This window comes from Haematobia irritans, chromosome 1, assembly GCF_050003625.1.
Source record: "Haematobia irritans isolate KBUSLIRL chromosome 1, ASM5000362v1, whole genome shotgun sequence".
NCBI lineage: Eukaryota > Metazoa > Arthropoda > Insecta > Diptera > Muscidae > Haematobia > Haematobia irritans.
The window spans coordinates 178,459,196-178,483,469 of record NC_134397.1 but is presented as its reverse complement, the minus strand read 5'-3'; the positions used below and the strand labels follow the sequence as shown (position 1 = coordinate 178,483,469).

General features: G+C 26.4%; 1 protein-coding gene across 1 annotated transcript in view; it reads right to left on the bottom strand.

The window, feature by feature from the left end:
* cdi (serine/threonine kinase) overlaps nucleotides 1–24,274 on the bottom strand; it is a 542,544-nt gene that overhangs the window by 476,503 nt on the left and 41,767 nt on the right. Inside the window, exon 2 of the mRNA XM_075292185.1 lies at nucleotides 21,054–22,533. Within this exon, the coding sequence (XP_075148300.1) occupies nucleotides 21,054–21,749 (696 nt within the window). The 5' untranslated portion in view covers nucleotides 21,750–22,533. The remainder of the gene's footprint in view (nucleotides 1–21,053; nucleotides 22,534–24,274) is intronic.

Genomic DNA, 24,274 nt, shown 5'->3' with positions numbered 1-24,274 from the left:
AGAAAAAGTGTCGGTGAGACTTTTTCATAGAAAAAGTGTCGGTGAGACTTTTTCATAGAAAAAGTGTCGGTGAGACTTTTTCATAGAGAAAGTGTCGGTGTGATTTTTTTCATAGAAAAATTCTCGGTGAGACTTTTTAATAGCAAAATTGTCGGTGAGACTTTTTTATAGAAAAAGTGTCGGTGAGACTTTTTTTATAGAAAAAGTGTCGGTGAGACTTTTTTTATAGAAAAAGTGTCGGTGAGACTTTTTCATGGCAAAAGTGTCGGTTAGATTTTTCCATAGAAAAAGTTTCGGTAAGACTTTTTCATAGAAAAAGTGTCGGTGAGACTTTTTCATAGAAAAAGTGTCGGTGAGACTTCTTCATAGAAAACTGTCGGTGAGACTTTTTCATAGAAAAACTGTCGGTGAGATTTTTCCATAGAAAAAGTGTCGGTGAGACTTTTTCATAGAAAAAGTGTCGGTGAGACTTTATCATAGAAAAACTGTCGGTGAGATTTTTTCATAGAAAAAGTGTCGGTGAGACTTTTTCATAGAAAAAGTGTCGGTGAGACTTTTTCATAGAAAAAGTGTCGGTGAGACTTTTTCATAGAAAAAGTGTCGGTGAGACTTTTTCATAGAAAAAGTGTCGGTGAGACTTTTTCATAGAAAAAGTGTCGGTGAGACTTTTTCATAGAAAAAGTGTCGGTGAGACTTTTTCATAGAAAAAGTGTCGGTGAGACTTTTTCATAGAAAAAGTGTCGGTGAGACTTTTTCATAGAAAAAGTGTCGGTGAGACTTTTTCATAGAAAAAGTGTCGGTGAGACTTTTTCATAGAAAAAGTGTCGGTGAGACTTTTTAATAGAAAAAGTGTCGGTGAGACTTTTTAATAGAAAAAGTGTCGGTGACATTTGTTCATAGAAAAAGTGTCGGTGAGACTTTTTCATAGAAAAAGTGTGAGTGAGACTTTATCATAGAAAAAGTGTCGGTGAGAATTTTTTATAGAAAAAGTGTCAATGAGATTTTTTCATAGAAAATGTGTCAATGAGATTTTTTCATAGAAAATGTGTCGGTGATATTTTTTCATAAAAAGTGTCGGTGAGACTGTTTTTAATAGAAAAAGTGTCGGTAAGATTTTTTCATAGAAAGTGTCGGTGAGACCCTTTCATACAAAAAGTGTCGGTTAGATGTTTTCATAGAGAAAGTGTCGGTGAGACTTCTAAAAAAGTTTCGATGAGACTTTTTCATAGAAAAAGTGTCTGCGAGAGTTTTTCATAGAAAACGTGCCTGCGATACTTTTTTTCCGAGAAAGAGTAAGTGAGAATTTTTCATAGAAAAAGTTCCTCTACGAAAAGGGTCTGTGAGAGTTTTTCATAGACAGAGTGTCGGTGAGATTTTTTCATAGAAAGTGTCGGAGAGATTTTTCTTAATAGAAAAAGTGTCGGTGAGACCCTTTCATACAAAAAGTGTCCGTGAGATTTTTTCACAGAGGAAGTGTCGGTGAGATTTGTTTTAATAGAATTTAATAGAAAAAGTGTCGGTGAGATTTTTTCATAGAAAAAGTGTCAGTGAGACCTTTTCATACAAAAAGTGTCGGTGAGATTTTTTTCTCTGCGACTTTTTCACAGAAAAAGTGTCTGTGACAATTTTTCTATGAAAAATTTCATAGAAAATTGTCTGTGACAGTTTTTCATAGAAAAATTGTCTATGACAGTTTTTCATAGAAAAAGTGTCTGTGACAGTTTTTCATAAAAAAAGTGTCTGTGACAGTTTTTCATAGAAAAAAGAGTTTGTTAGACTTTTTTTCTTAGAAAGTGTATGTGAGACATCATAGCTAAAGTCGAACTCTTTTTTCTCTATGTATAATTTATCATTCTGTTATAATAACATGAAAAAATCATTGCATTTCAGAACTTGAACTACTATAGAGATTTTTTTTCGTTCCATTTCACATGGACTCTGATTTAATTGAATAGTAAATGCGTTCCATCCTCTTAGCCCCACATCCGTTCCCCCTACTGCCAAGTAACCATTGATGGCATTAGTTGGAAAGTATATTTCAACTGTTTTGAACTTTACATGTTGAGGTTAAATGGAAATTTCAACAACTTTTGAAGGGAGAAAAAAAAAAGACATCGAACAGCCCATTCGATATAAGGGCAGGACGGACCATCACGCACCAGTCGAGGGAGAAACCATCACATCCATAGAAAAACAATTTCAATTGAATGAAGCACAAAAACAAAACCATAGAAATGAGGTTTGTGTTGCATAGCATGGTGACGATCGGTACCACATCATCGTCAACAGCTTCAACATGGCCGCCAACTTAGTGGTCCATACATGATGGTGATTGTGAACCCCAATGTGCCTCAATATGTGGCAATAACTGTGAAATGAAAACAAACGCAACTTGATGATGAACAAAAAAAAAACGCGATGAAATGTTAAGAGAAAAAATAGCAACAACAACAAAAAACGAAATCAGCATGATTTCTATAGGAGGAAAATAATGACGAGTTGAGCCATAGTCATGTGTTGATGTTCGTATTTGCTAAATATTACACTCGAAAGAAATGTACAAATTGTGATAAAAAAATATATTATAAAATACGTTACAAATTTTAAAACCGTAAATAATTCCCCAAAACAGTACTCGTTGTATATCTGAGAAATTAAAACAAAATCGGTATCGTGATCATATGGAAAAGAAATATCCATCGATTAAATGTGGACTTTTTGAAAATTTTATAAAACTGAAAATCCATCAATTTTCAAAAACATAAAACGATCAATGATTCCAACTTTGTAAAAGTTAAATGTGGCAGATTTTCAAAATTTTTAAAAATGGGAATGTGTAAAAAAAAATCAAAATTTTATTTGCCTTAGGCCAAATAAAATGTCTTGGGTTTCTTCCTTAGAGGTTTAGATACGTAGACAACAGGTGTCAGGTCGCCTATAAATATGCTACATAAAAAATTTAACTAAAAATGAAGAAGGATTTCCATACCAAATATTTCATTTCATTGGTGTGAAAATAACATTTGATCATAAATAGCAAAAAATCGAATATTTTAGGCATAACTTTACCAGGTTAAACTTCTTTCATAAATTTTTTTTATATAAGAGAGAATTTAAGATTTGAGAGATTTAAGTAATTTGGCCATGTAGTATAAAACATTTTTTTGAGGTTTATGCCCGTAAACTTTGCAAGATTGAGAGAGCAACAAAAGCTGTTTGTCAGGTTAATTGACAACCGTTGAAAATTTCTATAAAATGGCACGAAAAGTTTCACAAGCCATGACACACTCATGACACAATCTACCAACAGTAGAATTCTACCAAAAATGGCAAAATTCGACTGTTTGGTAGATTGGTAGAATTCTGGTTGTTTTGGTAGATTTTGCGAAACATTCTCCTCCAATTATCAGGTACTTCAATATATAAATAAAATTTTGACCAAATTTTATATAGCAATACTTTTTTACCAAATTTTCCATCGAAAGAAAATTTTTACAAACTTTAATATAGAACTAAAATTTTGACAAAATTGTCTATATAAATAAAATTTTGACAAAATTTTCTATATAAATAAAATTTTGACAAAATTTTCTATAAAAATAAAATGTTGACTAAATTTTCTATAAAACTGAAAAGTTGACAAAATTTTTTATAAAAATAAAATTTTTAAAAAATTTTCTATAGAATTAAAATTCTGACATATTTTTCTATAGACATAAAATTTTTACAAAATTTTGCTATAGAAATAAAATTTTTACAAAATTTTCTATAGCAATAAAATGTTGACAAAATTTTCTATAGAAATCAAATGTTGACAAAATGTTCTATACAAATAAAATTTTCTATAGAAACAAAATTTAGACAAAATTTTCTATAGAAATAAAATTTTGACAAAATTTTCTTTAGAAATAAAATTTAGACAAAATTTTCTATAGAAATAAAATTTTGACAAAATTTTCTTTAGAAATAAAATTTTGACAAAATTTTCTATAGATATACAATTTTGACAAAATTTTCTATAGAAATAAAATTTTGACAAAATTCTCTATAAAAATAAAATTTTGAAAAAAATTCTATAGAAATAAAATTTTGATAAAATTTTCTATAGAAATAAAATTGTGACAAAATTTTCTATAAAAATAAAATGTTGACAAATTTTTCTATATAAATAAAATGTTGACAAAATTTTCTATAGAAGTAAAATTTTGAAAAAATTTTCTATAGAAATAAAATTTTGACAAAATTTTCTATAAAAATAAAATGTTGACTAAATTTTCTATAAACTAAAATGTTGACAAAATTTTCTATAAAAATAAAATTTTTACAAAATTGTCTATAGAAATAAAATTTTGACAAAATTTTGCTATAGAAATAAAATTTTAACAAAATTTTCTATAGCAATAAAATTTTGACAAAATTTTCTATAGAAATAAAATGTTGACAAAATGTTCTATAGAAATAAAATTTTGAGAAAATTTTTATAGAAATAAAATTTTAACAAAATTTTCTATAGAAATAAAATTTTAACAAAATTTTCTATAGAAATAAAACTTTAATAAAATTTTCTATAGAAATAAAATTTTAACAAAATTTTCTATAGAAATAAAACTTTAATAAAATTTTCTATAGAAATAAAATTTTAACAAAATTTTCTATAGAAATAAAACTTTGACAAAATTTTCTATAGAAATAAAACTTTGACAAAATTTTCTATAGATATAAAATTTTGACAAAATTTTCTATAGGAATAACATTTTGACAAAATTTTCTATAAAAATAAATTTTTTAAAAAATTTTCTATAGACACAAAATTTTGACAAAATTTTCTATAGGAGTAAAATTTTGACAAAATTTTCTATAGAAATAAAATGTTGACAAAATTTTCTATAGAAATATAATTTTTACAAAAATTTCCATAGAAATAAAATTTTTAAAAAATTTTCTATAGAAATGAAAATTTTTAAAAAAAATTTTCTATAGAAATAAAACTTTGACAAAAATTTTCTATTGAAATATTGACATAATTTTCTATAAAAATAAAATGTTGACAAAATTTTCTGTAGAAATAAAATTTTAACAAAATTTTCTATAGAAATAAATTTTTAACAAAATTTTCTATATAAATAAAATTTTGACAAAATTTTCTATATAAATAAAATTTTGACAAAATTTTCTATATAAATAAAATTTTGAAAAAATTTTCTATAGAAATAAAATTTTGCCAAAATTTTCTATAGAAATAAAATTTTGCCAAAATTTTCTATAGAAATAAAATTTTGACAAAATTTTCTCTAGAAATAAAATTTTGACAAAATTTTCTATAGAAATAAAATTTTGACAGGATTTTCTATAGAAATAAAATTTTGACAAAATTTTCTATAGAAATAAAACATTGACTAAATTTTCTATAGAAATAAAATTTTGGCAAAATTTTCTATAGAAATAAAATTTTGGCAAAATTTTCTATAGAAATAAAATTTTGGCAACATTTTCTATAGAAAAACTTTGACAAAATTTTCTATAGAAATAAAATTCTGACAAATTCTATAGACACAAAATTTTGACAAAATTTTCTATAGGAGTAAAATTTTGACAAAATTTTCTATAGAAATAAAATGTTGACAAAATTTTCTATAGAAATATAATTTTTACAAAAATTTCCATAGAAATAAAATTTTTAAAAAATTTTCTATAGAAATGAAAATTTTTAAAAAAAATTTTCTATAGAAATAAAACTTTGACAAAAATTTTCTATTGAAATATTGACATAATTTTCTATAAAAATAAAATGTTGACAAAATTTTCTGTAGAAATAAAATTTTAACAAAATTTTCTATAGAAATAAATTTTTAACAAAATTTTCTATATAAATAAAATTTTGACAAAATTTTCTATATAAATAAAATTTTGAAAAAATTTTCTATATAAATAAAATTTTGCCAAAATTTTCTATAGAAATAAAATTTTGACAAAATTTTCTCTAGAAATAAAATTTTGACAAAATTTTCTATAGAAATAAAATTTTGACAGGATTTTCTATAGAAATAAAATTTTGACAAAATTTTCTATAGAAATAAAACATTGACTAAATTTTCTATAGAAATAAAATTTTGGCAAAATTTTCTATAGAAATAAAATTCTGGCAAAATTTTCTATAGAAATAAGATTTTGGCAACATTTTCTATAGAAAAACTTTGACAAAATTTTCTATAGAAATAAAATTCTGACAAAATTTTCTATAGAAATAAAATTTTGACAAAATTATCTATAGAAATAAAATGTTGACAAAACTTTCTATAGAAATAACATTTTGACAAAATTTTCTATAAAATTAAAATATTAACAAAATTTTCTATAGAAATAAAATTTCGACCAAATTTTCTACAGAAATAAAATTTTGACAAAATTTTCTTTAAATATAAAATTTCGACCAAATTTTCTGTAGAATTAAAATTTTGACAAAATATTCTATAGAATTAAAATTTTCACAAAATTTTCTATAGAATTAAAATGTTGACAAAATTTTCTATAGAAGTAAAATTGTGACAAAATTTTCTATAGAAATACAATTTTGACAAAATTTTCTATAAAAATAAAATTTTGACAAATATTTCTATAGAAGTAGAAATAAAATTTTGACAAAAATTTTCTATAGAAATAAAATGTTGACAAAATTTTCTATAGAAATAAAATTTTGACAAAATTTTCTATAAAATTAAAATATTGACAAAACTTTCTATAGAAACAAAATTTCGACCAAATTTTCTATAGAAATAAAATTTTTACAAAATTTTCTATAGAAATAAAATTTTGACCAAATTTTCTATAGAATTAAAATTTTGACAAAATTTTCTATAGAATTAAAATTTTGAGAAAATTTTGTATAGAAATAAAATATTGAGAAAATTTTTAAAATTAACTTTTTTTAACTCCCCCCCAAAAAAAGTAAACATTTTAAAATTTCGTTTGTGGAGGAAATTTTCTTGAGACTAAACTAAACAAATACTAAAAAACGGCATTACGCAAAATATATACCAATAATTTAAATGTGCTTGGGATTTGCAGATAAACATTCCTTTCATCACCTTCACTACCTTCACCATTAGGCTTTACATAAAGTTTCTTAGAATTTTCCTCTGCAAATATTAAAGCAAAGAAAAGAATAAAAACACCATACGTAATACTACTAAAATCTCTTCTGTTAGAAAACTGAAAAGGACTTCTGTTTGTTTGTTGAATGGCATTTCAAACTCACAAAAAAACAAGGCGACTGGCAGAAAAACTTTAGAAGGAAAAACAAATATACCAATAGTTCAATGGCCAGAAGAGAGTTATTTCCATGTTCGCCGGTGAGGTATTTTCCCCCATAATCCAACAAAGGGAGTTCTTTCTAAGCGCACAATTTCAGTTGTCAAGATGTCAAAAGCTTTCTTTGTGTGTGGCCTTTAAAAAAATCTACGTGGTTCATAATGCAACGGCATCATTACAGAATTTCCATAGATCCAAACTTTAGTGTTATGATGTTCAATTTTTTTTTTTTGTTTTTTATCAATAGCCTATAATGTTGTTGTGTAGTAGCATAAGCCTTTTCTTTTTCTCTTGTCATTGCCTTCATCAGAAATATTTTTTTTTCTATAATCATAGTCATCATCATTTCATGTAAGCAATTGAAAAGGTTTTCCGGATTGTGTAAGGGGGTTATTGACACATATTTTTCAATATTATTTAAGTATGTCTGTGGGATACTTTGATTGGAAAATTTATGATTCCTTTTGGGTGAGAATACAACAAGAAGTAGACGGAAAACAAAAAAGAACTGATGAGTTTATTGTCTGCTTCAAAAAGACTTCCTGGAAAAATCGTATGCACTCTTTGTGGCAATGAAATAGGTTGTCATTGTTAATTTAAGAACTCGGAAAAAACACATGTCAACGAAAAAAAAACAGTTTGGAATATGGTTGCGGTAATCATTTGCTGGTCACTCACAACATTACAAGATCATATGCGGGCATATATTTATTTGTGATAAATAATTATATTTTTCCAAAGAATATATAAACAATAATAATATGATTGTGAAACAATAATATTATCACGAAAACTTAACAGGTTGGCTGATAAATCCCCGGTCTGACTCATCGATGGCGTCGCCAGTATTAAATGCATATTATTTTTATATAGTACCAACCTTCAAATGATTCGTGTCAAGATTTGACGTCTGTATGTCAATTATTTTGTGAGATAGAGCGTCTTTTGCGAAGCAACTTTTGTTATTGTGAAAAAAATGGAAAAAAAGGAATTTCGTGTTTTGATAAAATACTGTCTTCTGAAGGGAGAAAATACGGTGGAAGCAAAAACTTGGCTTGATAATGAGTTTCCGGACTCTGTCCCAGGGAAAGCAACAATAATTGGTTGGTATGTCAATTTCAAGCGTGGTGAAATGAGCACGGAGGACGGTGAAAGCAGTGGACGCCCGAAAGAGGTGGTTACCGACGAAAACATCAAAAAAAAATCCACAAAATGATTTTGAATGACCGTAAAATGAAGTTGATCGAGATAGCAGAGGCCTTAAAGATATCAAAGGAACGTGTTGGTCATATCATTCATCAATATTTGGATATGCGGAAGCTCTGTGCAAAATGGGTGCCGCGGGAGCTCACATTTGACCAAAAACAACAACGTGTTGATGATTCTGAGCGGTGTTTGCAGCTGTTAACTCGTAATACACCCGAGTTTTTCCGTCGATATGTGACAATGGATGAAACACGGCTCCATCACTACACTCCTGAGTCTAATCGACAGTCGGCTGAGTGGACAGCGACCGGTGAACCGTCTCCAAAGCGTGGAAAGACTCAAAAGTCCGCTGGCAAAGTAATGGCCTCTGTTTTTTGGGATGCACATGGAATAATTTTTATCGATTATCTTGAAAAGGGAAAAACCATCAACAGTGACTATTAAATGACGTTATTGGAGCGTTTGAAGGTCGAAATCGCGGCAAAACGGCCCCATATGAAGAAGGAAATAATGTTGTTCCACCAAGACAACGCACCGTGCCACAAGTCATTGAGAGCGATGGCAAAAATTCATAAATTGGGCTTTGAATTGCTTCCCCACCCACCGTATTCACCAGATCTGGCCCCCAGCGACTTTTTCTTGTTGTAAGACCTCAAAAGGATGCTCGCAGGAAAAAAATGGCTGCAATGAAGAGGTGATTGCCGAAACTGAGGCCTATTTTGAGGCAAAACCCAAGGAGTACTACCAAAATGGTATCAAAAAATTGGAAGGTCGTTATAATCGTTGTATCGCTCTTGAAGGGAACTATGTTGAATAATAAAAACGAATTTTGACAAAAAAATGTGTTTTTCTTTGTTAGACCGGGGACTTATCAGCCAACCTGTTATAAAGACCTCATTAAAGACGTCTTCAATGCTCACCTCACCCATTCCCCAGTCATTCGGAGTGCTCTCCGTATAATATCTCTAACATCCATGTTCGGATATCCACTTCAATTCCATTTCCACTATTCACGGCATATATGTTACACGAACGTAAAAATTTGGTGTGCTGAACTCTATGGTGCTTTTGGACCATTTCTGTAATCAGCTGAATTGAATTCATTCACATTCACAAAAAAAAAAAAAAAAAATGTTTCCAAGTAGAGGTCATAGAACTCCTTTTAGGAGTTGTACAGAGAATCCTAAAGTCGACTTCTCAATTGCTTAAAATTTTGAAAAACTCGATTTTCCACTTTTGCGGTTGTAGAACCGTCGACGTTTTAAACTTTTTAATAAATTATCGTGTCAACATTAAAAACATCTATATTATGTTTCCCTTTCAATGGAAAATTGTCGATTTTTTCTTTAAAAGTCCAATTTCGTTACTATTAAATGTCGTTTAGTCGTTTTGACTAGAATTTCTTAAAAACCATAATTTGACCAATCGAGAATTTGAAGATTACAAAAAATCGACTTCCGACTCTTTTGAACAAAAACTCGAAAAGTCGTTTCTCGACTGTCTTCCTGAAAAGTTTCCTTGAACATAATCGTGATCTTAAAGCATCATCGTGGAGATATTAAGCAATATGTTAACGCTTTCATTTATCCCACCCACCTTCCTTTCTGAAAAGGCAGAGGGTGATTTTCAACAACAGAACAAGTTCTCCATATCACTTGATTAGACCAATAATATTTATTATCTCTTTTTAACTATTTTAAGTGTTCATAATTATCTTCGTGGTAAATTGAAGAGTTTCTTACGATTTATTAGCCAAAACAATGTTTCGTTAAGAAAAATTATGAATACTTCTTAAGATAACTAGTGAAGTCCGGTATTTTGCCAGATTCCAGATGTTAACATTTGCATCGATGTTCTTGGTTCTCATAGCTTCAAATAGCATATCAGTCAATGGCAAGAAGACATAGATGTTTATGCTTTCGATGAAATATCTTGCAAATTCTTTATTCTTTACTACTAAGTGTCGTGGTTGTTCTATCCATTCCACGACCATTCGTCCATCCATCTATTTACCCATCACCATCATCTTTCCAATGTACCATAGTAACAACATTTTTTTTTTTTTTTTGTTATAATCATCATCTATTCCAGTTGGCAACAAGTCTCAATTCCTTGACGAAAACTCTGCACAAGAGTTAAAGAGGAATCATTGGACATGATTTGCAGAGACTGAGGAAGATGGAGAGAAATGCAATTTTGCTTTTAGACATTTGAAAACTTGGTGAAATTCAGATTTAAATCTATTAAAAGGAATTGATGCTGAAAACTTATTTGGTGATTATGAAGAAGGGAAACAGCAACGCCCTTGCAGGCAAATAACATCAGAAGAGTGATTAATGAACTATGCAACATATCGTACGTACTGTATTGTTTTAAGTGCCAAAAGGGATAAATGCCAGAAGTTGAGCGCGGCTAGAAGAGTTAATTTATGAACCATTGGCAAATGGACAAGATTTTTTGTTTGGGAAACGAAATTTAGTCTACAACGAAGTTTTCTGTTATTGTTAAATTTGCTTTTTTAGCCTAACCAAAATTCTTTGGCGATAAACGTTACCAAAGGGTACCAAAGATATATTTGCCTTAAAAGTGATAACTTTGCAAATAAAAGAAAGCTTCGTTGGTATAAAGTTTCATTTCGTAGGATAGAATTATTTTCTTGTGGATATTTGAGATGTTTGTGTATTTATCAACGTAAGACGTTTCCGTTTAAAATCATTTATAATTCATTTTATGAGAATTATCCTCGTAAACTTAATCGGCCGCATTATGCCAAAGGCCGTTTAGCGATTATTGGACGAATGCCGAAATCAAATTTTGATTTTGAATTGAAGTGTTTGATCATTGTTGTTTTATTATTTTATTTAAGAGGTTTATTTATTTACGTATTTTGATCTCTCCCTTGAAATATAAATGTGTCGAATTTTAAATGTTATAAGGATTTTAGCTTGCACCATCGAGGGAAAGTTACTACTTCTACAAAAACGAATTTTGATAGAATTATCTAACACAAAAATTAAAACTTTTAAAGATACTAAATTTATAGAATATTTTGAAAAAAAAAATTATTTCTATAGAAAATGTTGTCAACATTTAACTTCTATAGAAAATTTTGTCAACATATTACTTCTACACTAAATTTTCTCAAAATTAATTTCTATAGAAAATTTTGTCAAAAATTTATTTCTGTAGAAGATTTTGTCAAAATTTTTGTCAACATTTAACTTCTATATAAAATTTTAACAAAATTTTATTTCTATAGAAAATTTCGACAAAATTTTATTTCTACAAAAAATTTTGACAAAATTTTATTTCTATAGAAAATTTTGACAAAATTTTATTTCTATAGAAAATTTTGGAAAAATTTTAGTTTTATAGAAAATTGTAAAAAAATTTTTACTTCTGCGGGAAATTTTGTCAAAATTGTATTTCACAAAAAAAGTTTTTCTGTTTTTTCGAGCTTGTATGAATTTTTTTATTCACTGCACTGAGTGCAATAAAGAAACCAGACGAGAGCAGTGATGTTTCGCTGACTCTAATAGGAATAAGTGTTTAGTTATTGTAACAAATATCAATACTTCCTAAAGAAGCAATTCAAGGAAATTGCGAAATATTGAAGGAAAATAAAAATACTATAGATATCAAGCTCGAAAAAATAGAAAAACTTTTATTTGAAAATAAAGATCACAAAACAACAATAACGTAAAATTTAACTTCTATAGAAAATTTTGTCCAAATTTTATTTCTATAGAAAATTTTGACAAAATTTTATATCTATAAAAAACTTTGGTAAAATTTCATATCTATAGAAAATTTTTTCAAAATTTTATTTCTATAAAAAAAATTTTGCTTAAATATTATTCTATAGAAAGTTTTTTCAAAATTTTATTTCTACAGAAAATTTTCACAAAATTTTATTTCTACAGAAAATTTCATCAAGACTTTATTTCTATAGAAAATTTTGTCAAAATTTTATATCTAACGAAAAATTTGTCCAAATTTTATTTCTATAGGAAATTTTGCCAAAATTTTATTTCTATAGAAAATTTAGTCGAAATTTTATTTCTATAGATAATTTTGTCGAAATTTTATTTCTATAGATAATTTTGTCAAAATTTTATTTCTATAGAAAATTTTGTCAAAATTTTATTTCTGTAGAAAATTTTGAGAAAATTTTATTTCTATAGAAAAGTTTGTTAACATTTAACTGCTATAGAAGATTTTGTCACAATTTTACTTCTACATAAATTTTGTCAAAATTAATTTCTATAGAAAATGTTGATACAATTTTATTTCTGTAGACGATTTTTTTAATATTTTATTTCTATAGAAAATTTTCACAAAATTTTATTTCTATATAAGATGTCGACAAAATTTGATTTCTATAGAAAATTTCGACAAAATTTTATTTCTATAGAAAACTTTCATAAAATTTTATTTCTATAGAAAATGTTGTTAAAATTTTATTTCTATAGAAAAATTATTAAAATTCTATAAGAAATTTTGACAACATTTTATTTCTAAAGAAAATTTCGACAACATTTTAATTCTTTTGTCAAAATGTTATTTCTATAGACAATTTTGTCAAAATTTTATTTTTTATAAAACCTAGATAAATTTTTATTTCTGCAGAAAATGTTGACAAAATTTTATTTCTATAGAAAATTTTGTCAAAATTTTATTTCTATAGAAATTTTTTTTTTAAATTTTATTTCTACAGAAAATTTTCACAAAAATTTATTTCTATAGAAAATTTTCACAAAATTTTATTACTATAGAAAATTTTGTCAAAATTTTATTTCTATAGAAAATTTTCACAATATTTTATTTCTATAGAAAATTTTGTTAAAATTTTATATCTAACGAAAAATTTGTGCAAATTTTATTTCTATAGAAAATTTTGTCAAAATTTTATTTCTATAGAAAATTTTGCCAAAATTTTATTTCTATAGAAAATTTTGTCAAAATTTTATTTCTATAGAAATTTTTTTTAAAAATTATATTTCTACAGAAAATTTTCACTAAATTTTATTTCTATAGAAAATTTCATCAAAACTTTATTACTATAGAAAATTTTGTCAAAATTTTATTTCTATAGAAAAATTATCAAAAGTCTATAAAAAAATTTTGACAAAATTTTATTTCTATAGAAAATTTTCACAAAATTTTATTTCTATAGAAAATTTTGTTAAAATTTTATATCTAACGAAAAATTTGTCCAAATTTTATATCTATAGAAAATTTAGTCAAAATTTTATTTCTATAGAAAATTTTGTCAAAATTTTATTTCAATAGATAATTTTGTCAAAATTTAACTCCTATAGAAAATTTTGTCAAAATATGATATCTGTACAAAATTTTGATAACATTTTATTTCTATAAAAATTTTGACAAAATTTTATTTCTATAGACAATTTTGACAAAATTTTATTTCTATAGAAAATTTTACAAACTTTTATTTCTATAGAAAATTTTGACAAAATTTTGTTTGTACAGAAAATTTCGAGAAAATTTTATTTCTATAGAAAGTTTTGACAAAATTTTAATTCTATAGAAAATTTTCTTAGAATTTTATTTCTATAGAAAATTTTCGCAAAATTTTATTTAGAAAGTTTTCTCAAAATTTTATTTCTATAGAAAATTTAAGTGCCTCTTAGTTTTCAGTATAAAAAGTTAAATTTCGCATTCTCCTTTTCAAGCCGGCCTTTCGTTCTATTGTTTTAATAACGATTTTTCAATTTTTTGTTCTATCAAAAATCGAATTTGAAGATTGAATTGAAATCAAGATGAAGAATCGAAGACAATTTTAGTGTTTAGTAGAACAAAATGAGAGAACATATACAGAAAAAATATTACCAATATATTTACAATTATAAAGTTGATTGAAGTTGAAAATTTTTTTCAATTAAAAAATATATTGATAAAATTTTATTTTGTTTTAATCAAACTAGAAACAGTAAGTCAATTAAGTCAATGATTGCAAAAATTTAAATTTTTAATTTAAAATTGATATAATTAACATTTTAATCAAACTAGAAAGACCAAGTCACTTAAAGCATGATTGAAAATTTTGTAATTTTTAATTAAAATATTAATTAACACCAATCAATCAATCAATCAATTTTTTTTTTATTAAACCTTCTATACTCTTCAAAGATAATGCAATTAAAAATTTAAATTAATTTCGTGATTGAATCAGACATTTTTTTCTGTGTATTCACAGCATTTTGCATATGGCCATATAAACTTTTGTTAGCATGTGTCTTAGTAGAAAATAGTCGAGATACAAAATTCATAGTCCCACCATGAATATGAAGTCAGTCGTTCTTCTTGGTATCATCTGCTTCTTTGTGTTTATTTATTATTTAACTATAGCTCTATTAAAAAAAAAAACAATTTTTCAAAAATATAAAAAATTTTAATAGATCATAACAAAACCAAAAAAAAAATTGGCTTACATACTATATTTCATTGAAGAAACTCTCACAGTTGTAACGGTTAACATTATTTTTTTTCAAATAACTAACATTCATTTTGTATAATTAATGATAATGAGTAATTTGTTTCAAAAAGCTATAGCTCCAGAAAAAAAGAAACAATTCACAGTTTCACTTTTTAAAAAAGAATTGTTAACGGTCGCTTTTTTATCTCTGCGATTATTTTGAAACAGTTTTTGGCCAGTATATGGTTTTGATTTTTCTTTCTCCCATCTGAAACAAAATGCAATAAAAAATGTTACACTTTTAAATAGTTTTGCTAGTTTAGTTTGGCTACTTCTCCGCCATTCCATGGGGCCCAGATTAGAAATTATATTAAAACTAAACACTAAACAATCAACAATAAAAAGACAAAAAAAAACCCATACACATAGTGTTTTCACTTTTTTTATTCAAGGAATGCACTCTGAAAAAGTTTTAAGTAAAAAAAAAATATCGAAAACTCACACACAACACAGGGTAGTGGAAACCTAAACAAAAAACAGTTCCATTGTTTGCAAAGTTGCATCTGGAGAATATTTAAGTATCTCAACATTTTGGAATAATGAATGGTAGGTATCTCTTTAACGGTAACATGAATGAATGCGAGTTTCAACTATGGTTGAAAAAAAATGTAACAAAATACAGGTAGGCCTCCATTTACGCGGAATTATTATGAACTGCAGTTCACTAACGAAAAATAGGAATAAATATTGAAAATAACAAAGATTATAAAAACCATATTTAATGACACAAAATTTTTACTGCATATAGACCGGTATTATGTTGGCATTATCGCGCTTAAATAGCCATGTTTTCATGGTTGCTTTTGTTTAAAAATTCACTTTACCTTTTTCGATTATTTCTTTGGATTGTTCCCCATAAATAAATATCCCAGCAAAAAAAGAGCTTCCAAAAAAGTAGTTTGGATCCCCAATCTGTGATCCGGAAGTAGTGCAAACTTGGATCATCTCCAATGAATTTTACATGGACTTGTCATAGGACGGAAGTACTCCCTTTTTGGATCCTTTGCATTGCTTTAGAAGTTGTGCCCTGGAAGTTAATTTGAATGAAGAAATTTAAAAAGCGAAAAAAACAATTTTTTTCAACCAATTTCACTTTTTTTGATCCATATGTTTTATTACACAATTATTTTCCTATTATCTAATTTTTACAATTTGAAAAACTTTTTCGCTCCGACCAGGGGTTGAACCTGGGTTTGCTGGCACCATAACAGAACGCCTTAGCACACTCAGCCACAAACGCCATTGAACATAAAACGTCGAAAGGTCAATTCAAACGTTTGTGATATGATCGTAATACGCACCAAGGAATAACATTCTAATTGCTTCTCGAGATTTTCTTTATTGGTATGAACGAAAAATTAAGAAACGCAGGTTCAAATCTCACCAGTTGCAATTTTTGTTATCAAATATTTTTCTAAAAAATTATTTTTTATGTCATGCATCGTTTTTATATTTTATTTTCGGCATATATTTTCGTATAAATATATTTTTTTCCATTAAAAATCAAAAAAAAAAATTTAAAATTCTCGTAATTTGCAAAACCTTCTCAAAAGAACTTCCATGGAAGCGAGAAAGCCAAACGGCAAAGGTTCAAATCCCAGCGGGGATGAAATTTATTTTTTTTATTATTTTTTCGCTTTTTTATTAATTTTATATTTTATTTAGTTTTTTTATTAGTTTTCTATTTTTTTGTAAAATTTAATTGTCCAAAATTTGCACTTAAAATAGCCTGATTGCGTTCTTTGTAATACTTGTCCACAAGGACTGCATCGGAAGTAGAAAAAAATCATTGGAGGATCCCAAGATGCGCTTTAAAAGAAATGTTTGTGCACTTATCCAAAAGGACTGCATCGGAAGTGGAAAAAACTCATTGGGGGATCCCACGATGCGCTTTAGAAGAAATGTTTGTGGACTTGTCCAAAAGGACTGCATCGGAAGTTGAAACAACTCGATGGGTGATTCTGGGATGGGCTTTAAAAGAAATGTTTGTGGAACAACTTCCAATTTTTTTGCTGGGATATTTCATAAAAGAGAATAATATGGCTAAATGATGGACATTTTTCTTGCATTATCGAAGGCATTTGGTTAATGACACAAAATTTTTTACTATATAAGGATATCAGAGGGACCTAAATTTCCAAATTCGTGTTCTCAATTTAAAGAATAAAATAAAAAGAAGAAAAAATATAAACTTTCCTTTAACTAATTTCTTTAATTTAAAGAAATTTGCCATGAGTATTGTGTAAATTGCGTGTCCTACATTTTTTATATATAAATATTTCATAAAAGAGAACAATATGGCTAAATGATGGATATATTTCCTGCATTATCGAAGGCATTTGAGTAATGACAATTTTTTTACTATATAACGAACCATTTATAACAGAGGGACTTCAATTCCCAAATTTGTGTTTTCAATTTAAATAATAAAATAAAAGAAAAAAATAAAAAATAAATGAACTTTCTTTTAATTAATTTCTTTAATTTAAAGAAATTTTCCCTGAATATTGTCCTAAAATTTATTCATATTAGGTCTATATTGTACGAACTAAGCATTGGCCACAGTACATCTAAATGATTTATACTTGAACTATAATTTTAAGCTTGCACTTCCTTAAGACTAAACGCGTCCATCGACAGCTACCTGTATAGATTTTTTTTTTCATTATACAAAAATCTCAATCATTGTAATCTATTTTAATTATTTAAAAAAAATATGTAAATTTTATGATCTTTGATATAATGAAACGAAATTGCAATTAAAAGTGAAAATATTTCTACATTAGATGTACCAAGATAATTAAAATAAAAATAATACAAAGGTAAATAATACAAATACAAATGGGAGATATAGCCACTGCCATATCCAAGTTGGATTACACATAGAATTAAAAGGCTTTTTTCTTCGGCTTATTTTCAAATGTTAACGTTTAAAAAATAATTTTTGTTTTTCAAGGTTTTAATTTCGCTGTTTTTGCTCTGACTTCTTCATTCCCAGGAAAGAGGGATTTTTTTTATTAAAGTATCCCCATCGTAGAAAAACTTTTCTTGATATGTTATAAATTATAAATACACAGACAAAAATATCACCACAGTATTTTAAATTAAAAATTTAATTGAAGCTGAAAACTTATTCAATTAAAAATTATTACTTGATACAATTAATTCTTTAACCTCGAAACATTAAGTCAATTAGGTCAATGATTGAAAAATTTTTAATTAAAAAATTAATTGATATAATTAAAATTCAAATTCGGAGGACTAAGTCAGTTAAAAAATTATTGAGTTGTTTAATTTTCTATAAAAAAAAATAATTGATGTAATAATTTTTTTAATCAAAATAAAAGCACAAAGTCAATTGAGAAAGTGATTGAAAATAATTACGCCTTTAATTAAAATAATAATTGATACAATCATTTTTCTAACCAAACTAAGAACACAAAGTTGGTTAAGAAAATGAGTGAAATTTTTCACGGGTTTTATTAAACAGTTAATTGTTCCAATCAATAATTCAATTAACAAATTTAATCGATGAAAATTTTAAAACCCAATTAATTGTTTAAGTGGTTTTTATTAAAACGATTAATTAAATAATTGATTGAATCAATTGAAAAACTTAGTTTTCCAACCGACATCAATTAAATTTTTGATTAAATAAATTAAAAAAATTATTGATTTTTGCAATTAATAAATTAATAAAATTTAAAATTGAATCAATTAAAAAATTAACCGAAATTTTTGTACATCAAATCAATTGATTTTTTAATCAAATATTTTTTAATTAAAAATGTAATTGATACTATCATTTTGGTGATTGAAAACATTATTGACCATCAGTGTTACCAGTATTACCGATTTTTCCCCAAATTGGGGATATTTTTTCGTGAATAGGGACGAAATTTCTGAGTTGGAGACTTGGGGATGTGGTGGGAAATTTCCATAAATTTGGGGATTTTTGTGGGGATTTTTTGAGAAATCGGTCTAATCCTTTTTAACAAAATTTTATTTCTACAGGAAATTTTGCAAACTTCTATTTTTATAGACAATTTTGCCAAATTTTTATTTCCATAGAAAATTTTGTCAAAATATTATTTCTATAGAAAATTTTGTCAAAATCTTATTACTATAGAAAATTTTGTCAAAATTTTATTTCTATAGAAAATTTTGTCAAAATTTTTTTTCTATAGAAAATTTTGTAAAAATTTCATTTCTATAGAAAATTTTGTAAAAATTTTATTTCTATAGAAAATTTTGTCAAAATTTTATTTCTATAGAAAATTTGGTCGAAATTTTATTTCTATAGAAAATTTTGTCAAAATTTTATTTCTATAAAAAAATTTTTCAAAATTTTACTTCTATAGAAAATTTTGTCAAAATTTTATTTCTATAGAAAATTTTGTCAAAATTTTATTTCTATAGAAAACTTTGTCAAAATTTTATTTCTATAGAAGATTTTGTCAAAATTTTATTTCTATAGAAAATTTTATAAAAATTTTGTCAAAATATTATTTTTATAGAAAATTTTATCAAACTTTTATTTCTATAGAAAATTTTGTAAAAATTTCATTTCTAAAGAATATTTTGTCAAAATTTTATTTCTATAGAAAATTTTGTCAAAATTTTATTTCTATAGAAAATTTTGTCAAAATTTTATTTCTATAGAAAATTTTGTAAAAAGTTTATTTCTATAGAAAATTTTGTCAAAATTTTATTTCTATAGAAAATTTTGTCAAAATTTTATTTCTATAGAAAATTTTGTCAAAATTTTATTTCTATAGAATTTTGTCAAAATTTTATTTCTATAGAAAATTTTGTTAGAATTTTATTGCTATAGAACATTTTGTTAAAATTTTATTGCTATAGAACATTTTGTTAAAATTTTATTGCTATAGAACATTTTGTTAAAATTTTATTTCTATAGAAAATTTTGTAAAAATTTTATTTCTATAGAAAATTTTGTCAAAATTTTATTTTTATAGAAAATTTTATCAAAATTTTATTTCTAAAGAAAATTTTGTCTAAATTTTATTTCTATAGAAAATTTTGTCAAAATTTTATTTCTATAGAAAATTTTGTAAAAATTTTGTTTCTATGTAGAAAATTTTGTTAACATTTTATTTCTATAGAAAATTTTGTCAAAATTTTATGTCTATAGAAAATTTTGTCAAAATTTTATTTCTATAGAAAATTTTGCCAAAATTTTATTTCTATAGAAAATTTTATCAAAATTTTATTTTTATAGAAAATGTTGTCAAAATTTTATTTTTATAGAAAATGTTGTCAAAATTTTATTTCTATAGAAAATTTTGTTAAAATTTTATTTCTATAGAAAATTTTGTCAAAATTTTATTTCTATAGAAAATTTTGTCAAAATTTTATTTCTATAGAAAATTTTGTCAAAATTTTATTTCTATAGAAAATTTTGTCAAAATTTTATTTCTATAGAAAATTTTGTCAAAATTTAATTCTATAGAAAATTTTGTCAAAATTTTATTTCTATAGAAAATTTTGTCAAAATTTTAATTCTATAAAAAATTTTGTCTAAATTTTATTTCTATAGAAAATTTTCTCAAAATTTTGTTTCTATGTAGAAAATTTTGTTAACATTTTATTTCTATAGAAAATTTTGTCAAAATTTTATTTCTATAGAAAATTTTGTCAAAATTTTATTTCTATAGATAATTTTGTCAAAATTTTATTTCTATAGAAAATTTTGTCAAAATTTTATTTCTATAGAAAATTTTGTCAAAATTTTTTTTCTATAGAAAATTTTGTTAAAATTTTATTTCTATAGAAAATTTTGTCAAAATTTTATGTCTATACAAAATTTTGCCAAAATTTTATTTCTATAGAAAATTTTGTCAAAATTTTATTTCTATAGAAAATTTTCTCAAAATTTTGTTTCTATGTAGAAAATTTTCTCAATTTTTTCCATATAGAAAATGTTCTCAATTTTTTTTTTAAATTTTACTTTTTATAGAAAATTTTGTCAGAAATTATCATTGAAATAAAATTACGCATATATTCATAATTCACTTACCTTATAAACTTCCGAAAAGAAACCCGATCCAATTTTCTCCTTAACAAAATCATCTACTGAATACAGAGCAGAGACTGCAGTACGTAAAGCCTTACATGAAGGCCCAGTTACCAAACGATCCGATGATATAGTACGCGAAACTGGAGGTGGAGGACCAGCACCAAGTGTTACAGTATTTGAGCAACCATTTATAATGGCACTGCCATTATGATGACTATTGCTAACGTTGGAGTTGGACGAATTATCACTCGCCAGGGTAGGATTTGAGGGAGTCATAGTAACGCCACCGCTACCATTTAGTGTTGACGAAGAGCTGGTCATATTGGAAGTAACATAGGCACACATAACCGATGCTGAAGAGGTTAAACCGTTAGACGATGATGTGGCAGAGGAGGAGGAGGACAATGTGGCGGACACTGGTATTGGTGTATTGGAAGTATTTGTGGTTTTATTAAAAGTCACTGTTGTTTTGGCACAATCAACTTGATCGTATGACGAAGACAATTTATTGTCATTTGCAATTAGTTTTGTGGGTGGTTTATTGCAGTTGCTGCTGTTGCTGCTTACGTTGCTATTGTTGGCATTTGAATTGGGAGGATTTGACACTTGTAAGGTTTTCATTGCGTTGGACGAAGACGGCGACGACAACGACGATGACAATGGTGGACCGGGACCACTATGTTGATATAAATTCATTATTATCACCGTTTAAAGACGCGAACCAGCGCGTTCATTTGTTTCACGAACATAACCGTTATTTTTTAACACAAAAAAATTCCAGGACTTGGGGCAACTATGATACCGGAAGTTTAGGTGAAATAGTTAAAAAACGCTCATTGGCAACCGACAACCGATTGTTGTTAACGTTAAGCCCTCGTGGTTTCGTTTATGTTTTGAGATCCCTTAATTAAAAAGAATCTCCTTTTTTTAATTTTGAAATATTTTAAACCGAAATGTCAAACTGACAAAAAATAAAAATTTTTTTCGGTTATAAACAACAGCTTAGCAGGGTGCTTTCGTATTTGTTATTATGACTAGCAGAAGAAAAAACAACAATCACACACTAGACCAATTTATTTCTGAATGTAGAAAAATCCGTTAACGGATTTTTTTTTTAATTTCCAAACGTAATGATTTTGGCAAATCTTTTCACAAACACTTCTTTTCTTTTTTATTTTTGTTAGACTTTCTTCACATCTTTCCCATGGTATTTCAGAATCAAAAGATTATTTGTTTTGTTTTTTTTTTATTCTATTTTTCTAAAATTTTATAATTTAATTAAGTGATTATAGAAGACAATGACGTTGATATTTATAATGATAATGATGAAATTGGCAACGATGATGATGATGACGAAGTTGGCAATGATGACGATGATTTTTTGCTAATGTTACTTTGTACACGATTTTGGCGGTTATTGACTTTAATGCTTAGACGCGATTTATGTGATATCTGCTGTTAGAATTCTTCCGTAGATATTCTGCAAAGATATGTGGAGAAAAAATAAAAATTAATTAACAATTATTTTATCTCGTAAGAGGAATGCAAAAAATGACTTTTTCTAATAATATAGGTGGAAGATATACTGTGTACATATCTAAGAAATTATAAAGCGTAAATATTTACTGTACAAATTAGTTTGACAAATGTGTGGTATTAACAATGGAGGCATTACACCAACATCGTTAAGAGTATTTCTGCTTTTGGAACAAAGTACATACACAGATACTAGAATTTCTAGCGGGTAAAATGGATCTTAAAGTTATAATAGTTGATGTTAAAAGAAGGAAGAAATAGAAATTGGTGTAGAAGTAGGTTTTGAAGTGAACAGTAACAGGTTGGCTGAGAAGTCCCCGGTCTGACACATAGATGGCGTCGCTACACGGATGAAAAAGACTGTTTTTCATATGTTTGGCTATAAGCATTATATGTTTGGAACACAAATTTTTAAACACAATATTTTTGAGTGCAAGCATATAATGTTCATAAACTAGCATAACATGTTTGGGACATATATGTTAATATGTTAGAACATATTATGTTTGGGACATAAAATGTTTGTAAATATAATATGCTTGGATGCAAACATATATTAATTTAGAAATAGCCTATAAACATATATGTGTTTAGTAGCTTGGAGCGCTATTTAACAGGGAGCGATATTGAATTAAGTTGGTGGTTGTTGCTTGTGATTACAAAATTAACATTTTATTTTTCCTTGGGCAATTGATCAGCTACTTCTTTGATCCTTACAAACTGTGTGGTCCGCTGTTCGAATCCTCGTCCGCCAAAAGATAAAATTAAAATAAAAAAAATCATACAATTGAATAATTTCTTCTACAATGTTTGTATTACAGAAAAAGGTGCTAAGAACTAAAAAATCTCGTGGAAGTGAGAAAGATGTGGGGGAATATACAATTGGGCAGAAACAAAATTTTGAGCATTCAGGTCGAAAACCTATGTTGTTAGCACCTATGTTACCTGTTTATTTTCATATTTCATTATGATTGTAAATATATAAATAAATAAATAAAATTTTGAGCACAATATTGTTTGGGAGAATTTTCTTTAAGCATATAATATTTTTGGGAGCAAAATGCTTCCGAACATATTATATGGTCACATAATAACATATTGTTTTTTGGAAGACAACATTATTGAATTTGGATGCAAAAATACAAAATGTTTGGAACTTAGACTACCCAAACATATATTGTTTAGACCAATATGCTTTCAAACATATTATATATTGGAAGAGATCAAACAGATAAATGTTTGGGCAATACCCAAAAATGTATATGCTTGAAGCAAAATATGTTTGGGAGTATATGTTACAGAAGCGATTTTTTGTGAGCGTGTAGTATTAAATGCATATTATTTTTATATAGTACCAATCTTCAAATGATTCGTGTCAAAATTTGACGTCTGTAAGTCAATTAGTTTGTGAGATAGAGCGTCTTTTGTGAAGCAACTTTTGTTATTGTGAAAAAAATGGAAAAAAAGGAATTTCGTGTTTTGAAAAAAAAAATGCTGTTTTCTGAAGGGAAAAAATACGGTGGAAGCAAACACTTGGCTTGATAATGAGTTTCGGGACTCTGCCGCAGGGAAATCAACAATAATTGATTGGTATGCAAAATTCAAGCGTGGTGAAATGAGCACGGAGGACGGTGAACGCAGTGGACGCCCGAAAGAGGTGGTTACCGACGACAACATCAAAAAAA